This window comes from Pezoporus flaviventris, unplaced genomic scaffold (assembly GCF_033815535.1).
Source record: "Pezoporus flaviventris isolate CSIRO_AGI_PZ_B2104156 unplaced genomic scaffold, CSIRO_AGI_Pfla_v1 ptg000001l, whole genome shotgun sequence".
Classification (NCBI taxonomy): domain Eukaryota; kingdom Metazoa; phylum Chordata; class Aves; order Psittaciformes; family Psittacidae; genus Pezoporus; species Pezoporus flaviventris.
The window spans coordinates 27,063,801-27,084,848 of NW_026892549.1; the positions used below are offsets into that span (position 1 = coordinate 27,063,801).

At 39.1% G+C, this 21,048-nt stretch overlaps 1 protein-coding gene across 3 annotated transcripts in view; it reads right to left on the reverse strand.

Moving 5' to 3' along the window:
• Positions 1–21,048, reverse strand: part of GRID1 (glutamate ionotropic receptor delta type subunit 1) — a 596,456-nt gene that overhangs the window by 79,713 nt on the left and 495,695 nt on the right. For 2 of the 3 annotated variants that reach the window (XM_061449455.1, XM_061449436.1), the window contains exon 9: positions 19,943–20,023. The exons of the other annotated variant lie outside the window; for it this stretch is intronic. In XM_061449455.1, coding sequence (XP_061305439.1) covers positions 19,943–20,023 — 81 coding nt within the window. The remainder of the gene's footprint in view (positions 1–19,942; positions 20,024–21,048) is intronic. 3 annotated transcript variants of the gene reach the window in all.

Genomic DNA, 21,048 nt, shown 5'->3' on the forward strand with positions numbered 1-21,048 from the left:
TTATTTCTCCAGGTTTTGGTTTGTGGTGTTCTTTTTTTAGCCACTGCTGCTATTAACTTTTATCATGGTTACCAATGATGGCCATGTTTTGATAAGAAAATACAATTACTTGCCACTTATCGTTTGTTTTTTTAATTTCAAGTTATTTCCAACCCTGTCCTCCCCTTTTCAGTATCATCCTCCACACTGCTTGCTCATTTCAACCCCCCCCTCACCCGGAGTTAATTCATCAGGCTATTTACTCCATGTTTAAATACAACTTTTGTTGTGCTCCTGTGATCAAAGTTAACTTTTTGAACAGTTACATATAAATTGCATATCACCAAATATATTACAACCTGACCTCTGCACACATCCTTAGAAAGCAAGATATTCAAGGCAAATATAGCACATAGAAAAATGACTGTAGCTCAGAAATACATAAAATGCTGCAAAATTCTGAAAGACGATATAAAACACCACCAAGGTTATGCACCAACTTTTCACTTCTTGCATTTCGATATTACAGATACATTTTAAAATGTGGAATCGGAGACATATATCAAGTCTGAGGGAGAGGAAGTCTTGCCAAACTCACATTTTGTTCACTATTTATGTACGAATATTGAGTACTGTCGCTATTTTGTTTCAGAGCTTTCTATCACAATGAAAAGGGAAAAAAGTGAAATGAATATGACTCCAAAATTCTGCATTAAAAACAAAAATGTAAATTTATACTAAAAAATTTATACTATACATTTTCAAGGCAAGCAGTCTTCTTGCCCAAAGAGGAACTTTACAGTATAGAAGAAGTAAAATAAAAGGACACAAATGCCATCTATCAAAGCTAGCTTGATAGCACTGAACATGCCTTCAGATGTCTTGACATTTTTCTAGATCAGAAACTACAATTATACTGACAATATGCAAACCCACAGGATTTCCATAAAGCAATAATTAACTACACGACACATGTGTAGTTCCAGACTGGAAGAGCCACTGACCTGGGCTCCAATACATCACAGAGAATAAGCCACTTTGTACCCTGGTGACCCACAAAGGCAGGACTCCACTTCAGTCTCCACCCTCCAGAACCACAACCAAAAACATATACAAATCTTTAACAGTTATAGATACCATGAGCAAGGTCTGCAAGGAGAAACTGTCCCAGCAGCACAGCAGATACTGTAAAAACAAATCAGTGCTTGTAGTGGACTACTCCCCGACAAGGGGCAGTGAGGCACCCATCTGCCAGCCAGCCAGGAATTCACATGAGATATGCTGTCTCCTGCGAGCTAAGGTCTGAGATGTTGCTAAGAGTGTGCCACTGTTAGCGTAAGAACTGACACATAACCACCGGAATGGTTATATGAGGTGCTTTATTGCAGCGCTGGGAAACCAGGGGCACGTGCCCAAATCTGGCTTCAACCCCGCTACATTGCGCTCGCAATTTATACACTAAAAATGTCGTCACTAATACATATTCAACACAGATTACATCATTGACTAATACATATGCATCAAGGATTGACACATCAGTCTATTACGACATCAGCCTCTTCTGCGCTTGCGCAGCCCCCCTCTGGCGGTCGTCCTGATGAAGTAAGGATCCTTCCTCTGATGAAGTAAGAAGTCTCCCTCAGGTCATCCTGTTCACTTTTCTGTTCCTTGGACATGTCCCAATCATTATGTGGACGCCAGAATTCTCTTATTTTCACTTGACTACTCCTGGTACCTTCGTGAGTTCTGCTTCGGTAGAGTTTCACAATACTCCCCTGGATCCACCCATATACCCTTCCCCATATATGGCTATGTTCATTGCTTATCATTATAGCTACCATTGTAACATTTAGTTATAAAGTAACTAAGATACACAATAGCAGAATTTCAACTTGTTCTTAATACAAAAGAAACCCTCTACTGATTAACAGATTTTCAAATATAATCATCTTTTCTTTTTGTATTATTGTTTCAACACACAATTTCACCTATTACTAACACCACTAGTGAAGAGTACAGACTACTATCCATTGCTACTCTTTCGTGTGGGCACAAATGACATTGCAAGCCAGAACCTGGGCAGAATTAAGGAAAAATATAAAGCCCCTGGGGATGCAAGTGAAAAATATTGATGCCCAAATTATCTTTTCTTCCATTTTACCAGTTAGAGGAAAGGGTGCAGCCAGAAATAGGTGTATATTGCAAATCAATTACTGGCTTGGTAGTGCCTCACCCTGTTGTGAAGGTTTTGGCTTTTATGACAATGGGACATTCTTCAATGACTATAGCCTATTAAGGAGGGATGGGATCCACCTATCTAGAAGAGACAAGGGAATTTTTGGCAGCAGGCTGTCAACTTGGTGAGGCAGGCTTTAAACTGGATGACTTAGGGTGGGGTCCAAAATGGCAAAGCTCACACCATTGCAATCAACTTGGGAAAAAGCCAAGCAAACCAGAGCAGCGACAAATGTTCCTCAGCTGTATGTATTCCAGTGAATGCAGCCTGGGAACAAACAGCAGGAACTGGAGGTCTGCACCCAGTCAGAAAGTTACAATATCATAAGAACAACTGAAACAGGGTGGGACAATTCCCATGACTGGAGGATTGTGATGATGGCTATAGGCTGTTTCATAAAGACAGGCAAGGTATAAGAGGAGGAGGAGTCATGCTGTATCTTAAGAAGAGCCTTGAATGTATAGAATTCAACTACAGCAATGGTGGAAGCCCTATCCAGCACCTCTGGGTCAACACCAGAATGGTTGTTTCCAAGGGGGATCTTACAGTAGGCATCTGCTACCAACCTCAAAACCAAGACAATAAGGTCAACAAAGCAGTATTCTGGTCACTTAAGCAAGCTTCGCATCAACAGACTCTGGTTCTTATGGGTGACTTCACCTACTCAGGTATTTGTTGAAAGAACAATACAGCAGCTCACATATCATTCATCAAATTCCTGGAATGTGTAGGGGGCTGCTTCTTCATACAAATCTTAGATGTGCCAACCAGAAACAAGGCATCACCAGGAACAAGGCATCACTTGCTACTCAAAACCCAAGAAAACCTTCTTTGTAAGGTCTTGGTTTGAGAATTACAATGGCTTTACCAGGGTATGTAGAGATACAGTTAGAAAAGCAAAGCTCAGCTCAAATTGAAATTGACCAGAAATGTCAAAAGATGTCAAAAACTGCAAGAAAGGGCTCTTCAAGTACACAAACAATAAGCAGAATCAGAAGGAAAATACTGGCCTGCTATTAAGCAGGAGTCACTAGTAGGGTCCCTCAGGGATCAATATTGGGCCCAACGCTGTTTAATATCTTCATAAATTACCTGAAAAATGGGATGAAGTGTACCTTCAGTTTGCTGACAATAACAAACTGAGTGGGAAAGTCAATACTTCAGAAGGGAGAGTCATCCTGCAGGAAAACCTGAATAGACAGCTTTATAAACAGCACGCTAACAAGAACCTTAAGAAGTGCAACAAGGACAGTGTAAGGTCTTGCACCTGGGTAAGCACACTCCAAGCGTGCAGCACAGGCTGGGATCTATCCAGCTGGAGAGCAGCTCTGTGGAAAGGGACGGGGAGGTCCCAGTGGACAACAAGCTCAATATTAGTGAACAGTGTGCAGCTGCAGCAAAGAAAGCCAACACGATGCTGGGTTACATCAACAAGGGCATCACCAGCAGAGATAAAGAAGTCATTGTCCTGCTCTATTCAGCACTTGTCAGGCAACACCTGAAATACTGCATTCAAGTTTGGTCCCTGCTCTACAAAAAAAACGTGGACAGCCTGGATAGGGTCAGAGAAGGGCCACAAAGATGATCAAAGGACCAGGAAGCCTGTCGTATGAGGAAAGACTGAGAGAACTGGGTTCATTCAGCCTTGAGGAAAGAAAGATCAGGGTAGACCTTATTACCATTTTCCAGCATTTAAAGGGTTGCTACTAAGATAGAGACTCCCTTTTTACAAGGAGCCACATAGAAAAGATATAGGGCAATGGGTACAAGTTAATCCTGGGAAGATTACAATTAGACACAAGAGGAAATTTTTTACAATGAGAACAATCAGCAATTGGAATGACATCCCAGGGAAGTGGTGGATTCCCCAGTGTTAGATACCCTTAAGATTCAGCTGGACAGGGTGGTGGGCTATCACAGTATCACAGTATGCTAGAGATTGGAAGGGACCTTGAAAGATCATCTAGTCCAATCCCCCTGCTGGAGCAGGAACACCTAGATAATGTTACACAGGAATGTGTCCAGGCGGGTTTTGAATGTCTCCAGGGAAGGAGACTCCACAACCTCCCTGGGCAGTCTGTTCCAGTGTTCCGTCACCCTCACTGAGAAGAAGTTTCTTCTCAAGTTTAAGTGGAACCTCTTGTGTTCCAGTTTGTACCCATTACCCCTTGTCCTATCATTGTTTGCCACTGAGTAGAGCCTGGCTCCATCCTTGTGACACTCCCCCTTTATATATTTATAGATACTAATAAGGTCACCCCTCAGTCTCCTCTTCTCCAAACTATAGAGACCCAGCTCCCTCAGTCTTTCCTCATAAGGGAGATGCTCCACTCCCTTAATCATCTTTGTTGCCCTGCGCTGGACTTTCTCCAGCAGCTCCCTGTCCTTCTTGAACTGAGGGGCCCAGAACTGGACACAATATTCCAGATGCGGTCTCACCAGGGCAGAGTAGAGGGGAAGGAGGACCTCTCTCGACCTACTAACCACCCCCCTTCTAATACACCCCAGGATGCCATTGGCCTTCTTAGCCACAAGGGCACAGTGCTGGCTCATGGTCATCCTGTTGTCCACCAGGACCCCCAGGTCCCTCTCCCCTACACTGCTCTCTAACAGGTCGTTTCCCAACCTATACTGGAACCTGGGGTTGTTCCTGCCCACATGCAGGACTCTACACTTTCCCTTGTTATATTTCATCAAGTTACTCCCTGCCCAACTCTCCAGCCTGTCCAGGTCTCGCTGGATGGCAGCGCAGCCTTCTGGCGTGTCAGCCACTCCTCCCAGCTTAGCGTCATCAGCAAACGTGCTGATAGTACACTCAATTCCCTCATCTAAATCGTTGATGAATATATTAAATAATACCGGTCCCAGTACTGACCCTTGAGGCACTCCACTAGTTACAGGCCTCCAACTAGACTCTGCCCCATAGACTACAACTCTCTGGCTTCTCTCCTTCAGCCAGTTCGCAGTCCACCTCACTACCTGATCATCCAGTCCACACTTCCTCAATTTAGCTGTGAGGATGCTGTGGGAGACTGTGTCAAATGCTTCGCTGAAGTCAAGGTAGACCACATCCACCGCTCTGCCATCATCCATCCACCGTGTTATTTCCTCATAAAAGGCTAAGAGATTGGTCAAACATGATTTCCCCCTGGTGAAGCCATGCTGACTGCCCCTCATAACCTTCTTATCCTTGATATGCCTTAAGATGGCACCAAGGATAAGGTGTTCCATCACTTTCCCAGGGATGGAGGTGAGGCTGACTGGTCTATAGTTACCCAGGTCCTCCTTCTTGCCCTTTTTGAAGACTGGAGTGACATTTGCTTTCCTCCAGTCCTCAGGCACCTCTCCCGTTTCCCAAGGCTTGGTAAAGATGATGGAGAGTGGTCTAACAATGACTTCCGCCAGTTCCCTCAGCACCCACGGGTGCATCCCATCTGGACCCATGGATTTATGGATGTCCAGATTGCTCAACTGGTCTCTAACCCATTCCTCATCGACTAAGGCAGACCACTCCGTTGACCTGACTTCATCTAAGGTCTCCGGGGTACAGGGCTCTTCAGGACTGCCTGCAGCAGAGTAGACAGAGACAAAGAAGGCATTCAGTAACTCTGCCATCTCTGTATCTTCTGTCACCAGGGCACCCATCCCGTTCATCAGTGGGCCTACATTGCCTCTGGTGTTAGTTTTGTCTGCCATGTATTTGAAAAAGCTCTTTTTGCTGTCCTTGACCCTTCTTGCCAGGTTTAATTCTAAGGATGCCTTAGTCCTCCTAGCTGCCTTCCTACATCCTCTAGCAGCAGCCTTATATTCCTCCTTCCATGACCTGTAAACTCTCCTCTTCCACTTGAGCATACCCAGCAATTCCCTATTTAGCCACGCAGGTCTCTTGGCCCTCTTCCTTGACGTCCTATGTGTCGGGATGCTCCAATCTTGAGCACGGAAAAAGCAGTCCTTGAATGTCAACCAACTATCTTGGGCCCCTTTACCTTCAAGCAGCCTTGCCCATGGGATTTCCCCTAGCAATTGCTTGAAAAGGCCAAAGTTTGCCCTGCTAAAGTCCAGGGTTGCAATTCTACTTGGTATTCTACTAGTCCTACCACACAAGATCCTGAACTCCACCATCTCGTGGTCGCTGCAACCAAGGCAGCCCTCAACCCTTGCTGCTTCAACCAGATCCTCCTTGTTAGTGAGGATGAGATCCAGCAGCGCTCCTCTCCTGGTCTGCTCATCCACCATTTGCAGGAGGAAGTTATCATCCATACACTGGAGGAACCTCCTGGACTGCGGCTGGGTTGCCGAGTGGTCCTTCCAGCAAACATCAGGGAAGTTAAAATCCCCCATGACGACCACGGCCTGTGACTGTGAGGCCGCTCTCAGCTGCCTGTAGAAGGCCTCGTCAACTTCCTCACCCTGATCCGGTGGTAACAGACACCTACAACAGTATCCCCCCTGCCAGCCTGCCCCTTAATTCTCACCCACAGACTCTCAACTCGCTCGTCATCTGTCCCTGGACAGAACTCGGTGCATTGTAGCTCCTCCCGCACATAAAGAGCAACCCCACCACCCTTCCTGGCTGGCCTGTCTTTTCGGAAAAGGACATAGCCCTCCATGACTATATTCCAGTCATGTGAGCTGTCCCACCACGTCTCTGTAATTCCCACCAGATCATAGTCTCCTGACTTAACACAGGTAATCTTGTCTAGATGGCTTTTGCAAAGAAAGGTTGGAACAGATGATCCTTGACATCCCTTCCAATCTGGTATTCTATGATTCTATGATATAAATAAATGCTAGAATAATTATTATGGCTTGTGGTGTTGATAATATTCATCAAACTACTCCGAACATTAGCAAATCCCTATGCATTTATTGGTTATGGAACTGACCCCATGATACCATTTCACTGTCATTAAAGTAACAGGTGACAGGAGAACAGTGATGAATGAACACAGATCCTTTAATTTTAGCCACAAAACTTCCAACAGCACCACTAGCAGCTATTCTTGTGCGATGAAAGAAAAACTCTTATTAATAATTTTTAGTCTTTTCATCTCCAACCTGCTAATTTTCAACACATTTCCTAAGCACATATTTCTCCTTTATTACAGTTCTCAATTCAACCTGGAGTTAGTCTCCTGTTTCAAAGATGCTGGATCATTCTACCTCATACTGGCAAAAGGCTTTTAAACAATCATCAATTGAGTATAACATCTACTGTGCTATTACCATAGAAAGGTGTTACTGTTCAAGAATATTTCCTCTGGATCATAATTACAATAAGAATAGGTTCCTACAGGCATAATGAAACAAAATCCTGAAGTTGAAAGACTGTTTAAAACCTTACTGAGGTAGATGTCTGCTGTTTTATTTTAAAAAATCACATCTGAAGTTCATAACATATCTGAAGTTTTAATGGTTTTTATTTTTTCCTTCCCTAAGCACATTACTACAAAAAAGTAAGAGATATTCTTTAAAAAATTGCAATGCCAAACACCTATTGCCATTTGGAGGCAGTTGGAGTGGTTCGGGTCCTGAAACACACCTGAGATGAATGTGACTATGCACTTTGTTCTCCATCTTGGTCTTCAGGAAGGAATTTCATATTTGGTTTACATAAAAGGATGGTAGAGAAAATAAACATCTTTATATTATTAATGAATTCTGTTTGAACAATTTGACATAACTGTTTACTGCTTTTCTGTAGCCATCAGTCAGTTAATCGCTGTCAGTGTCCTCACTGGGTAAGATAGGTAATAGCTACCCACAGCTGGGCCACAGTCTACATAACTGAATTTGAACCTTGAAGAAAACTCTGCCTTGCTAACTTTGATGTCACTGCTTATGCAGCTTCACAGTACTGCACACAGGCACTAACTTTACTGGCCAAGTAAGACTATTCTCCCACTGTTTAGGATATTTGAACAGGGTATCTAATTTGATCATTCTCATTCAGATAATTAAAAGAAATGCCAAATGAGAGTAAATTTTAATAAAGTAGACTTTATAAACTAGAATCAGAGATACATTCGTGAATAGAAAATATAATAATATTATATTAATAATAATAATATATTAATAATCTCTCAGCTGAGGCATATATATGCCCGGTAATGAGGGACAGCCATACCAAAGGTATTTAGAATGGCTGCAAAGGGAGGAAACAGGCAAAGAAAAACAAGGTAAAGGACCATTATATGTTTTGCATGTTAGCTTTATTACCTTACATGTGGTCCCATTCTGCAAACAGAATCCCTTCTTGCAATGGTTGTTCTCACTGCCGGCTAGTTGCAGTGGAAGAAGTAATTGATTATTATCTATGAAACTGGGGTAACATGAAGTTAGGCTTTCAACTGAGCTCCTCATCTTTTACATTAAAACAGCTAATGTATGTATATGCATATATACATTAAAAAAACAAACCAACCAAACCAACCCAAAACAAAAAAAAACAAAAAACAAACCCAAACCTATATGGAATTAATGCATGAAACAGAAAATCAAAATGTTGAAACTAAGAACAAAAATATTGTTTAACATTACAGACAGAAAAGCTGACCTAGAATGAAAACTATCACTTAGTCTATGAAAAAGTCTATTATTTTGAAAAAAAGAAAAATTACACCTGATTTAAATAGGAAATATTTCTTAATGCACTAAACTAGCTTGTATTTTGTTTATATCCAAATTTGGCCTCTCTTTATTTCTAAACTGTTACCAGAAAACCTGTTACCAAGTTTTTGGCATTACTCAAAAATACCTATCAAATGTTCATCAGCTGATGTGTGGTACAGTAACTTCCAGTTTCCTACACTAAAGGAAACTGAAGCATCCCAGATATTACCACCTTTATGGTATTTCTCAGCATGTCTGTCCATTCTTTGAGCAGAGGCTGCTCTCCCCATGCAGTGACATGACCAGGAGTCACCTACGAGTGTTACCTTGATGGGTGCCTGAGATCAGAATCTCTGCTGAGAGGAAGGGCAAGAGTTGAGCACTGCCTGTGCTCTGACCAGGCAGCTGGAGCTAGCCCAGAGCACTAGAAGGGTGATTGCATAACTGTTTTCAAATTACTGTGTAGAGAAAAATAAGAAAAGACTCTTCCTCACAGCAATATTAATATAACTCCTTATGTACAGTAGAGAAAGCATAATTGTATTTTTAGTTTTTCTGTCAGGTTTATTGATTATTATTATCCATAAATTCTGTTTGTCTCACATCCCTGTATTTCTACTGGGCATGTTTTGTTTCTCAAAACCTGTATTTTTGACAGCATTAGTCAGCACACCAAAGTAAAATAATGAATCTTGCTGCTATGCCTTTTCCATCTGTAAATGTCTCCATATAAACTCCTCAGAATGCCTGCAGAAAAATTGCTTTTTTTTAACTTGTGGGATTTTTTTTTAAGTGACTGACAAGAAAAACAGATTCTAATATGCCACAGAGGAAATTAAGACACAGTGAAATCTATATATCCATGTATGCAAGTATATGAGTTTGCATATTTTATAATAGTTCCTACAATTTAAAGACAGCGTTTTTATGTAAATCGCTTACAGCAACTAAAAAAAGGAGAACATCTAGATTTTCACTTGAGCATATTGAGACATAAAAAGTCTGAGCTACCCCAGAAGTAAGCCCAGGCATACTTCAGAATAAATATATAACAGGAAGGCAGTAGAACTAGTCCTGATGTGGAACTCAGTAGAGATTCTGTCAATCAAACCAGTATTTAATTCAACAGACTTTGTCAGCTTGCTTAAGTTACAGGCCAGCTGGAGGTCTCTTCCTCACTAATTATTGCATCCCCAGGTTTCTGGGATTACTCACATTAGCTGCCTTTGCTCTTGGTGCAGTACCCCACAGAGCATTGTTCTGCTGCCTGGGTCTATGCCCCATTTAATTTGTCACCAGGCATTTTGAAATGCCTACAGAAACTAAAGAAATTCTGGAACTAAAATCAAATTAACAGTCATCCTAATTTCTGTCCTGGAAGCTATTTATAATCCTTTTTTTTTGGTGATAGGAAGCATGGAAACACTGCAGAATTTGAAGCAGTGACATCAGGCAGGATCATATCTGTACACAAACACATGAATGGCTTTGAGTTTAAGGTATGATAATTTCTAATGGTGAAGAAGTAGGCAAGAAAGCAATCATTTGCTTTGCTCATTGATTTGGAGTATCATTAAATCCATATATAGCCTTTCTAGACTGGACCATGCAATACCTACTGAAGCAAGCCAGAGCTATAAGTGAGATATCCTACAGTGATGTTTCAAAATCAGAAATTTATCACCTCACTTCAACAGGAAATTCTGACTCTATAGAGCCTTACTGCTGGTCTGATTCTGAACTTCCAAGTCTTGGAAATACTCATAGTTATAATGAATTCACAGAATAGACAGGATTTCTGAAATAATTAAAACCAGAGAGGCAGTGGGAACACTGATGTACCTATTTTGTACAACCTACATCTAGAAAGTCAATTCAGCTACATGAAAGGATATATAATCTTTGCTGCAGCCTGACTGACTACCATGGAGCAATGAGGATTATTAATGTGGGCAGGCTGCAATGGAAGACACAGGAGGGAAGAGAGCTGAAGAGATCCTTGCTGCTCCAATTCCTCTTGTACTTCCAGGAGATCCTGCTGACTTTTTTTCTTTGCTCCATAAAGGTTGAGAAAACAGGTAATTTTATCCTCAAAATCCAGTATCAATACGCAAAACACCTATCATAAAACTTCCTGTACAGAGACGCCAGCAAAATGAGTACAGGTTCTTTAAGTACACTTTGCTCAAAATCTGTGAGAACAAAGATAATCTGGCAGATGGCAGGAACAGTGGTCAGGTAAAGATTCTCTCTGAAGTGCTCTAAATGGTCAAGAAATAGGCTGTAATTATGCTCTTCAACTGAAGCCAGAGGATACATATAGTAAGGGCAACTGATGTATTTTAAACAATGAAATTTGCTTCCTTATTTTATTAGGATGAAATATCATAAGGGCAGCTACAGCTCAACCTATAAATGTGAACTCCTATGACATTTTATAGCCAACATATATATAAAGAACATATATATGTTATAAAGAACATATAGAATAAAAAAAAAATTGCAGGTGATGCATATTTTCTTGAACAAGACAAAAAGGAATTAAACATTACAAGCATGCAACTAATGCAGATAAGAAAGAGAAGATTGCTGCTTTATGCTAGGCAGTGCCAGCAAACTTCAAGTTAATGGGCTTCACATATGTCAGAGAGGGAATAAATTCAAAACTCATTCTCTCCACCAATATTGACCCCTTCCAACTAAAAAACTTCCCTTAAGATAGACATTATTTATTTTCCAAAGCATAGTCCCTCTGTGGCAGACACAAAGGTTTTAGTGATGGTGGCTTTGACTTTTCACAGATGACTCAGCTGCCAGGTAATAATTACTTTCGTGTCCTCATCAGACTATCCAATATTGAACTATATTATACTCAACAAATTCCCCTGAATGATCATAGCTAGTCAGCAACAGAAAACAATGATTTGCAGGGATGCTGAATATCCCTGCCCCCCTGGCTGGTTCATTGAAGTACCACCCTGGAGCATAAAGAACATCGCTACAGAGATGTTGACAAGACAGTCAACATGAGCCAGCAGTGTGCATTTGCAGCCCAGAAATCCAGCCATATCTGGGCTGCATTAAAGGAAATGTGACCAGCAAACCAAGGGAGATGGTTCTTCCTCTATACTCCTCTCTTGTGATACCTCACCTGGAGTACTGTGTTCAGCTCTGGGGCACCAGCATAAAAAGGTCATGGACTTGTTGGAGTCAGTGCAGAGGAGAGCCACAGAGATGATCAGGGGGCTGGAGCACCTCTCCTATGAAGACAGGCTGAGAGAGCTGGGCTTGTTCAGCCTGTAGAAGAGAAGGCTCCAGGGAGACCTTACAGCAGCTTCCAGTATTTAAAGGGAGCCTACGAGAAATCTGGAGAGGGACTTTTTACGAGCACATACAGTCACAGGACAAGGGGGAATGACTGAACTGAAGGAGTGTAGGTTTAGATCAGATATTACCAAGAAGTTCTTTACTGTGATCGTGGCGAGACACTGGCACAGGTTGCCCTGAGAAGCTGTGACTGTCCCATCCCTGGCAGTGTTTAAGGCCAGGCTGGATGGGCCTTTGAGCAACCTGGCCTAGTGGAAGGTGTTTCTGCCCATGGCACCAGAGGTTGGAACTAGATGATCTTTAAGGTCCCTTCCAACCCAAAACATTCTATGACACTATGTTTTGCCTGCATCATAAAACTTATTAAAACAGACCACTAAGACTTTGTAAGCTGTCTTGTGAACCTGAAAAATCATAATAAATTATACAGAAAAACTAATGTAATTGCAATAATTGTTCTAAAGCCAAAACTATTTAATACCTTTAAATTTTCATTAATTTTGAAAAATGCCTCTTTAGCCTAATGTGAACTCTTTTCTTTATGAAATCTGACTGTCACCAAAAGCTAAATATATTAACAAAAGATAATCCAATCCATATTTGCCATTTATTTTCTACTGGATACAATAAAATGACTATTTTGCACTGAATCCTGAGAATGGAAGAAATAGAGAAAAGAACATGGTATACTGATAATTAAAAAGATTCAACAGAAGTCATCTTGAATAAAGTGTTATGATGATGGTAAGTCATGGCTGACATAGAATTGATAATGCACAGAAGTCTTACAATACCACCCATAGGCGAATATACAGAAATACATAATGAAAACATATATGTAAACATCTCCCTTTCTTATTCTTAGATTTAACACTAGGCATTTCTCTACATTTTTTCCCCCTTTTTATTAAAACAAACCATAGTTGAAATAATATAGTTATAGATCTTGGAACAATTTATCTGTCTTTGCCCAAACCCTCCACTGAGATTCAAAAACAGAAACAGAGAAGAAACCAATACTGATTTGAATTCTACTCTGTCATATTGATTTGTGGAATGAATACCATCCATTTAATCTCTCAGTTCACCATACATGTTTTGTTCTATTAAGAAGTTGTGGTTAGGCAGCAAAGAGCCAGATTGCACACAGGGTCACACTGAATTGCTTCCAGAAACAGAGGCAATCATGGCTTCCATGGAGGGAAATGATCATTCTCCACAGAGAAAAGCTTCCAGTGTGCAGGATGCAATACAAAAGTGAGGACCATGTAAGGTGGGCATGAATCTGGTGGATGCATAAGAGGAAAAGAAACAGCCTCAGAGAGCAAGAGCCTGACGTAAGAGATTCATCTTGAGAACAAAAGACTGGATATTTCATTTTAATTAAGAAAGTCACTGAAATGTCCTGTAATGAGTGCCACACTAGAGTAGCAGACTCTGTGGGCTGTACCATAGATTCACTCTTTAATTTTAAGCCAGCTCAGCCAGCAAATCTGTGTTTTCTGCTTCACTGGTTACTGTGTCCCTATTTGTGTTCAAATGAAAAAGAACTCTAGATGCTGAATGTCCTTTCAGTGAGTCTATCGAGGAAAAGTCCTTCTCTGAACAATCACAAACCTATCAGCATTACTGAAAACTAATAACAAAATTTCAGTGCACTTCACTCATACTCATAAAGTACTTTGCCCATGCTCACCCTAATCAAACCATGGATTAACACTTGTTTCTCTTTACAATTTCTAGTGAAATTACCTTGTAATATCACTAAGGCAGTTCAGAAAACCTACTAAGAAATAGTTTACTCCCAATTGTTTATTTTAAAACAGAGGAGAAAGGAAACAAACAAACAAAAAAAGCAGACAAACCTTTCAGATTCAATTCCAGAAGTGAGTCACTGTCCTCAAGTTTGAACTGTGAGCAACAGTGCTTGTTATACCTAGCCTGAAAAACACACCTTACACCAAAAAACTATTCCTCTCTATCTTAACAAACATCCTGGAGAAGTCCCAATACTAAGTGTTCTCAAAACTTAGATTTTGATTGCATTTTTCTGTTAGGATGGCAAAACTATAACCACACGGTTTATGTATTACACCATAATAATATTGATAAAGTTAACTACCTGGTCAACATTCAGTATAACAAATCCATAGCTTCCAGGTGCTACATAAGTGTAAGTAGCTACAGTGACCTTGAGTTGAATGGCATCTTGAATGACAATATAGAGAATGAGAGCTCAGTTTAGATTCAATACAGCTAGACAGCAATCTTATAAAGTATCTACTAACTTAATGCCTTACCATATTATCTATGGCAAAATAAATTTCACATAAAACTTTAAGAAAATTATAGATAGTGCTAGAACTACTTCAACTGAAATATTCCCATACCATTAAATATCATCCATGCTTTTAGTTCTGGATATTAGCTTGTTGTAAGCAAGCTTGTAAGCAATTGCCAATTCTTGTACTTGTCTAGGACTACTTTCTAGTAAGGCTCCAAGGACTAAGTGCTACCTTCAGTTGCCTATCTGCCCAAGGACCATGTTTGGAAAGCTTTGGCCTGTTTTGTTAAAGAATGCCTATTTTTGCACTCTGTCAACCTTCTGTGTATTTAGATAACAGTCTTTACTTAAAAACAAAAAACAAGTGCCCAAGAACTGGTATCAGCCAGATACCATCCCTAGATGGTATCATCTCAACTATTTTAAAACTTACCTACTTCTCTCTTAGCATTGTAACCAAATTTCATGAATGGGTAGAATTTTAAGAATTGACGACTTTACAATGAGCAATGCAGGGAGATAGAGCAGTTAAGCTGCTGAAACCAACAGTTCACATGACAGGTTGGTAAAGTCACCGGTATGTTTGTTAATAACATAACATGAAATAGTCATCGCCACTCTCACCATAGACATGTTACCCCAGAAAACGGCACATGTAGTAGAAATTATTTGCCTCCCCACTTGTTTTCCCAAAGTTTTGTGATGGTGAGAGAAACAGCAGTACCAGGCAAGATGGCACAGAAACTTCAGACACAACAGGAACATCTGCAAATGCAGTCCTGAGTAAAGCACTAAGATGAGATCTTTCAGTGGTATTCCAATTGAGAGGAATTTACTGCTATAAGCAAGCCAGCCCTTTTTCTTCTCCTTAATTGTCATGTTCAGGGAAACTCACCTTGGCAAGCAATTTTAAAGCAAATAACTGATGTCATATTTAACTATTTTTTATACTGTTTTGTTTCCTAGAAGAAAGGCTGCATCTGGCTACCTGCTTTGGTCAATAATGAGCAGTAGCATATTTCTCCTTAACTCTTCCTCTTTTTCTACTCTTCATTACATCTGCTTTCCAACAAAGCCCAATATCTGCACGTTCTTCAGACCTCATCAAAAAGCTCTATGGGACTTTGCAGCTTACCTTTTCGTAAAAAAAATATTGTTGTGAGTGAGGCAGATGCTGACAGGCTGGAGTTGGTTTACTACATCGAGGAAATACACTGTTTCAAAGAGATATACTTCCTGCATTTGAAGAATTACATGATCGTCCTTCATCCAATGATCTCAAAGCACAGTACCAAAATTAAAAATTAATATGGAAAGAGAGTTATATCACTGAGTTTTTCATGGCATCTAAATTCATAGGCAAAATACTCTATAAACCCCTAATGGCCTTAAGGCATGCAATCACACTTTTGCAACTTTCAATTTCATGACAGGTATACAGTTTTTCATAAGATAATTTTGACTGCAAAGGTGATATGGCCACTTAAGATATCAGGCTTCAGCTCTTCTACACGACACCTCTGTCTGGTTTACACTGTACTATCACGATGCTTTCTGAGCCTGCCCTGTCTTCATGAAGTAAAAGCTGCATTTATGGTCACTGTCAGCAAAGTACACCTCTTCTTTATGATACTCTACTCAGCATTTCAGGTCCAGTTGTCATTTCAGGCTATTAACATTTTTTCAAGATCTGCATGACCTGGAATCCAGCCACCTAAATCGCCTCTATCCCATTTTCCATTCAGTCTACTGGCAGCTACGTATTTCACGTAAAATAGCTAAGGCATGCCTTCCTGGGGAAACCAGGGTGATTTATCTGACAGATTCAACCTCTGGAAATCATTCCAAATAATCTCCATCAAAAGTGGATTTTGGTGAGTTTTAGTATTCAAGGTGTTTGTGTTGTTGGGTAATTTTCTGCCCCTTAGGTCTAAGTGGAATTCAAATGTGTTGTTAAATTTAATAGCTATTTCAGCCTATGGCAACATCAACAACTGATTTTTAAAATGCTGTCAGTATTTTTAATTATTATTGCGTTCTGCTCATGTACCGCTTTTATGCTGGAAAATCTGAAAATGTATATGTATATTACTATATATTGCTTAAAGAAATATATTTTGTTATCAACATACAACTTAACAATGTGTCTTGTTAGCAATCACATTGTGTGGGAGCTATTTGTATATCCCACTCATTTACATACTAAAAATAGACATACTATAATCTGATAGCTTGCCACATAGATGTCATGCACAAAAAGTATATTCAGTTTTGAGAACTATTATCCATGCCTGATACTGTCTCCATTTCAGTAAAAGGATTTTGTCTCAAAATGGAAAAAAAAGTTTTATTTTGTGACACCTGTGTATTTACCCAAGTATATAAATTCATTCACTCCTATAGCAAGAGGTATTGTGGTACTGGAGAAGGCCTAGTTCCTTCCTTGACAATGGCTGATGTTGATTTTAGATTGTACCTATTGAAGGTAAAACTCAGTGTTTTCCATGTGGTCTGAAAACAGAAAGTCCTTAATTTAAAGGCAGTTCTGCCAGCAGTTGGAATACCAGCAGGCAATCTCTGCCAAGTACTGTTATTTCAGTTCATTCGTCAATGCAAAGAGGTTTAATCAGTACTCTGATGCCCTCTTGCATATATCTTTCCAAAATTGTAAGCTGACTAATGAAGGTTATTCTTTTTTTAAGTATATGAAATTAAAGAATCAAACCAAAGAAGTGAGGTAGTTTGTGGCACCTTGTGACACAGAAGTTCCTCATGTCCCTCATTTTGGCTGACCACTAAGATATCTTACCACTAAACTTGTCTCTTGAAAACCTGCATGTGAGAGGGTTTACTGGTATACAGTAATATAACCTGGCACAGAATGGCAGAAATAACAGCAAAAATAGAAAAGGAATTTTTATTAATTTCTATTCCTGCTGCTTATTTTAATAGAACTAAACAGACTCAGTAAAATTTTGTAATTTTTCTTAACAATGAGATAGCATGACCAAATACCTTAACTACTTGTATTTAAACATCCACTTTTTGACATATCAAATATATCAGAGCACATGAAGACAACATAGTTATCCTGGATTTAAAAATTACTGCTGAAACAAATTACTTCATAAAATATGCTTGGAACCTACATATATTTGCAGTTTAGCAAATTATATAAAACAACTATAATTAGAAGAATTAAATGTATTTCAAACACTAAAGAAAGGAAACTCTGCATGTTCTCCCCCAACATATAGTCCTTGCAACTCTCCATGACACTAAAATCATGCTACAAATGAAGATATGTTAGAACACCATAGTTTATGTATTTATGAAAGCCAAGATGACATCTATTTGATTTTTTAGTTAAAATAACTGAGCTTGTATTTTGGCATTGTCATTCATGATTTTACTAAACAGACAGTATGCTAAAAATGCTAGTCTGACACTCAGCAGAAAGTTCTTCTGGTTTTGGTGTGATTTTTAATCAAATATATTTCGTAGGACAGGAAATTAAAAAAAAATAAAAAAAAATAGAAGACAGACTGTCCCTCTTTCTTGGAGTAGTGGGCTTATAGCCTTTGTTCAAGATTGATGCTGAGCCAAGAGAATAGCAAATAATCTGTCTTTGGATTTCCAAAAAGGTAAAAAGAATTTCTGAAGAATTCTCATAAATAAATTAAAAAAATAATAATTAAAAAAAAAAAAAACAGATATAAAAAAGGAATTTCTGAAGAATTTTCAAATACTTTCTATTTTCTTTGGTGTTAAGCTCAGAAAATCTTGACCTGTTTCCCAATGGAAACACATTTTTCTTCATAGCATGCACACTTGAGTACAGAATTCTTTGTGAGCTGAGCCACAGAAAGAGGCTTTCTCTTCATCATGTTCTGAATACTTTCCTAGGATCCATCAATTAATTATAGGTGTTTTTTGATGACTCCATAATTAAAGACATAACTGTTTTTAGAATGCTGGTTTTAACACTCTTAACATTCCAATTTTATGCAATATCGCATACGTGTTAAAAAGAAGAATGTTATACCCAAGACTCATTACAATCTGGTAAGTATGACATAGCATGTGACTTAGGAATTAAATAGAATTTCTAAACATACAGGCAGCATTGCATGTGGGCTGTGAAAAATTCAGCAGCATCCTCATGCCTGTAGATATGCTGGTCCTGCTCACAACAGATATGCCTGATTTTTAAAATCTAGCCTCAAGCTTCAAGCTGTGAAAAAGTCATATAAACAGATGAATAGTCTTCAAAACAGGAAGACCAGCATGATCTCATGCTTGGAGGAATTCCAACCAAAAAACTGGAAGACATCCCTTTTTATTCGGGGTTGACTCTGGTATAATTTGCAAATACACACAGCAAATACAAGTAACAGTTTACGCAAAATCATAGGTCCCATTGGCAATGCTTTCCAAAACATAAAAGAAGGAAAAAAACCCAAACTTGAAAAGAACTATGTAACACATATTTGCAACAAAAAATGCATTTGAAACTTGCTTACCTACTTTTCAGTATAACGAGCTATAATTTTCAATGAAAACATCAAATATTTTAATTACAAAACCAAACAAAATACTACTAATAAAAAAATCATTGGGCAAACAGGGACACCCCCCCAATCCCCCCTTCATTTCAGAAAAAACACTTAAATTCATCATGTTCCTTCTCTAGTATAAAACTTGATCATAGCCATTTCCTGTATGTTCAGCTGTATTTTTCACCGTGAATAATTCAATTTATGGAATTTGCAAGGAATGCATTTACTTTTATTTCTCAGATCCATCTTGTACAGAAAATTACAACTAAAAATTCAGGGAAGTTTATTATTTTAGTAAAATATTCCAGATTTTTCTGCAGTTTGACACAATGTATTTATAGGGTGAATTGCAATACTGTTTTTCCAAATTATTCTACCATGACAATCAACTGAAGCAGAAAGTTCAACCAAGTGTAAACGTGGAAATTGTATTTTACCTAGAATGAGAAGACTATTAGCACTTCCTTTCGCAAGGTTACAGAGGACCTTTAGTGATAACAGGTAGCCAATACTTCTTATATTTCAGCTGAAAAATACTTTGGCAAAACAGATTGAACCAAATTACTATACCCAAGTGCATGTTTATGAAGTGCTCAAACAGGAAGCAGGCATCTGCTCTGCAGCTAATCTCAAGCAATTTAGTTATGCGGTTTTCCATATGAGTAAAACTGTTTAAATTACAGCAGTAACCACCTAAGACAGTTGTCTTCAGTATATACCTTTCAGTGGCACATGATGTGACTTGATAATATTCTTGCAGATGAAGGCACTTAACACTGCATACCCCTAAAAATACAGTTCCCTTCTGCAATGAATAAGCAGCATAGGATTTCTCATCATGATAATTATGAGATTCTGTCTAAAAGTAAGAATCCAAATTAAAGCACCGTATCAGAATTGAAAAATATGGTTTCAGCAAGTGTGTAACATCAGAAAACTACTTACAGTGACTTCTGCAATCTGCCTCAGAAGTGCTGCAGGAAACAAGTATGACTGTTTCTGAAGCCGCTGATATTTCAAGAAAATCTAATTTAAGAAAATTAAAACATACCAACTGACAGAACTGAATAGCCAATCATAAACATTATTATTTTGAACATAATGTTTTTTTATGAAATACAGCATGTGTGTAAATCATTAATTCTGCCTTCATTACAGCCAGTTTGGGAAAGAGTTGCAGATTGCTTCATAAAAAATATGATCCCTGTCATAAAATAAACTAAATAACAACATCATTTCACACTTACAGAAGATCTTCCTGCCAAGAAGGTAATGATAAAGCTCCTTACAGGTGTTCCCTAACTAAGCTTAATCACATTCCTACAAGGGCAGTTAGTTGTTATGGTGTTCTTTGCACACACGGTCAAATGAGAACAGAGAGTTTTACACCTCAGGAGCAACCTCTGAGTTAGTGCGTTTCTAGGAATACCACCCTGGAGTCCTGAACTCCCTGATTCTTGCCCTTGCAGCTGGATCATTAAACTAGTACATTGTGCAAAATCCACCCAAGCGTAGAAATGTAAGAAATATGAAGCAGCTCAGATGTTCTGAAAGTTATAGCAAGGCTTTCATTAGTAAGAACTCATAATACAGATGGTCAATATGGAGGGAATTAATATAGTCTTGAACTCCTTTCCAAATTCATGTCCCTTGTATTGTGGAAGTGGGACATAGTTCTCCACTGACAATTCCAAATGAGCTCTGAAGGGATGGTCTGTCATACAATTAGGAATATCCAGGTTTTAATACTATGATTCATTCAATATCTTAATGTTAACAGTGAAATGTTTTTGCTAGAGTTGGGTATTTTTGGGGTTGCTTGATTGTTTGTTTTTTTCTTTATCAGACTTCAAAACATTGTACAAAGCAGGCAAGTATCGTCAACTCCACGATACAGATGGGGACAGTAAGCCAATGAAGCAAATGGGTATAATGATCATTCCCCAGCCATTAGTCATTGCTAGTGCTAGGAATGAACCAAAAGCTCAGGAAGCTTCAGGCAGAAGACATAAAAATGTAAACATACAAGAGATCTCTATGCATCTGGGGCG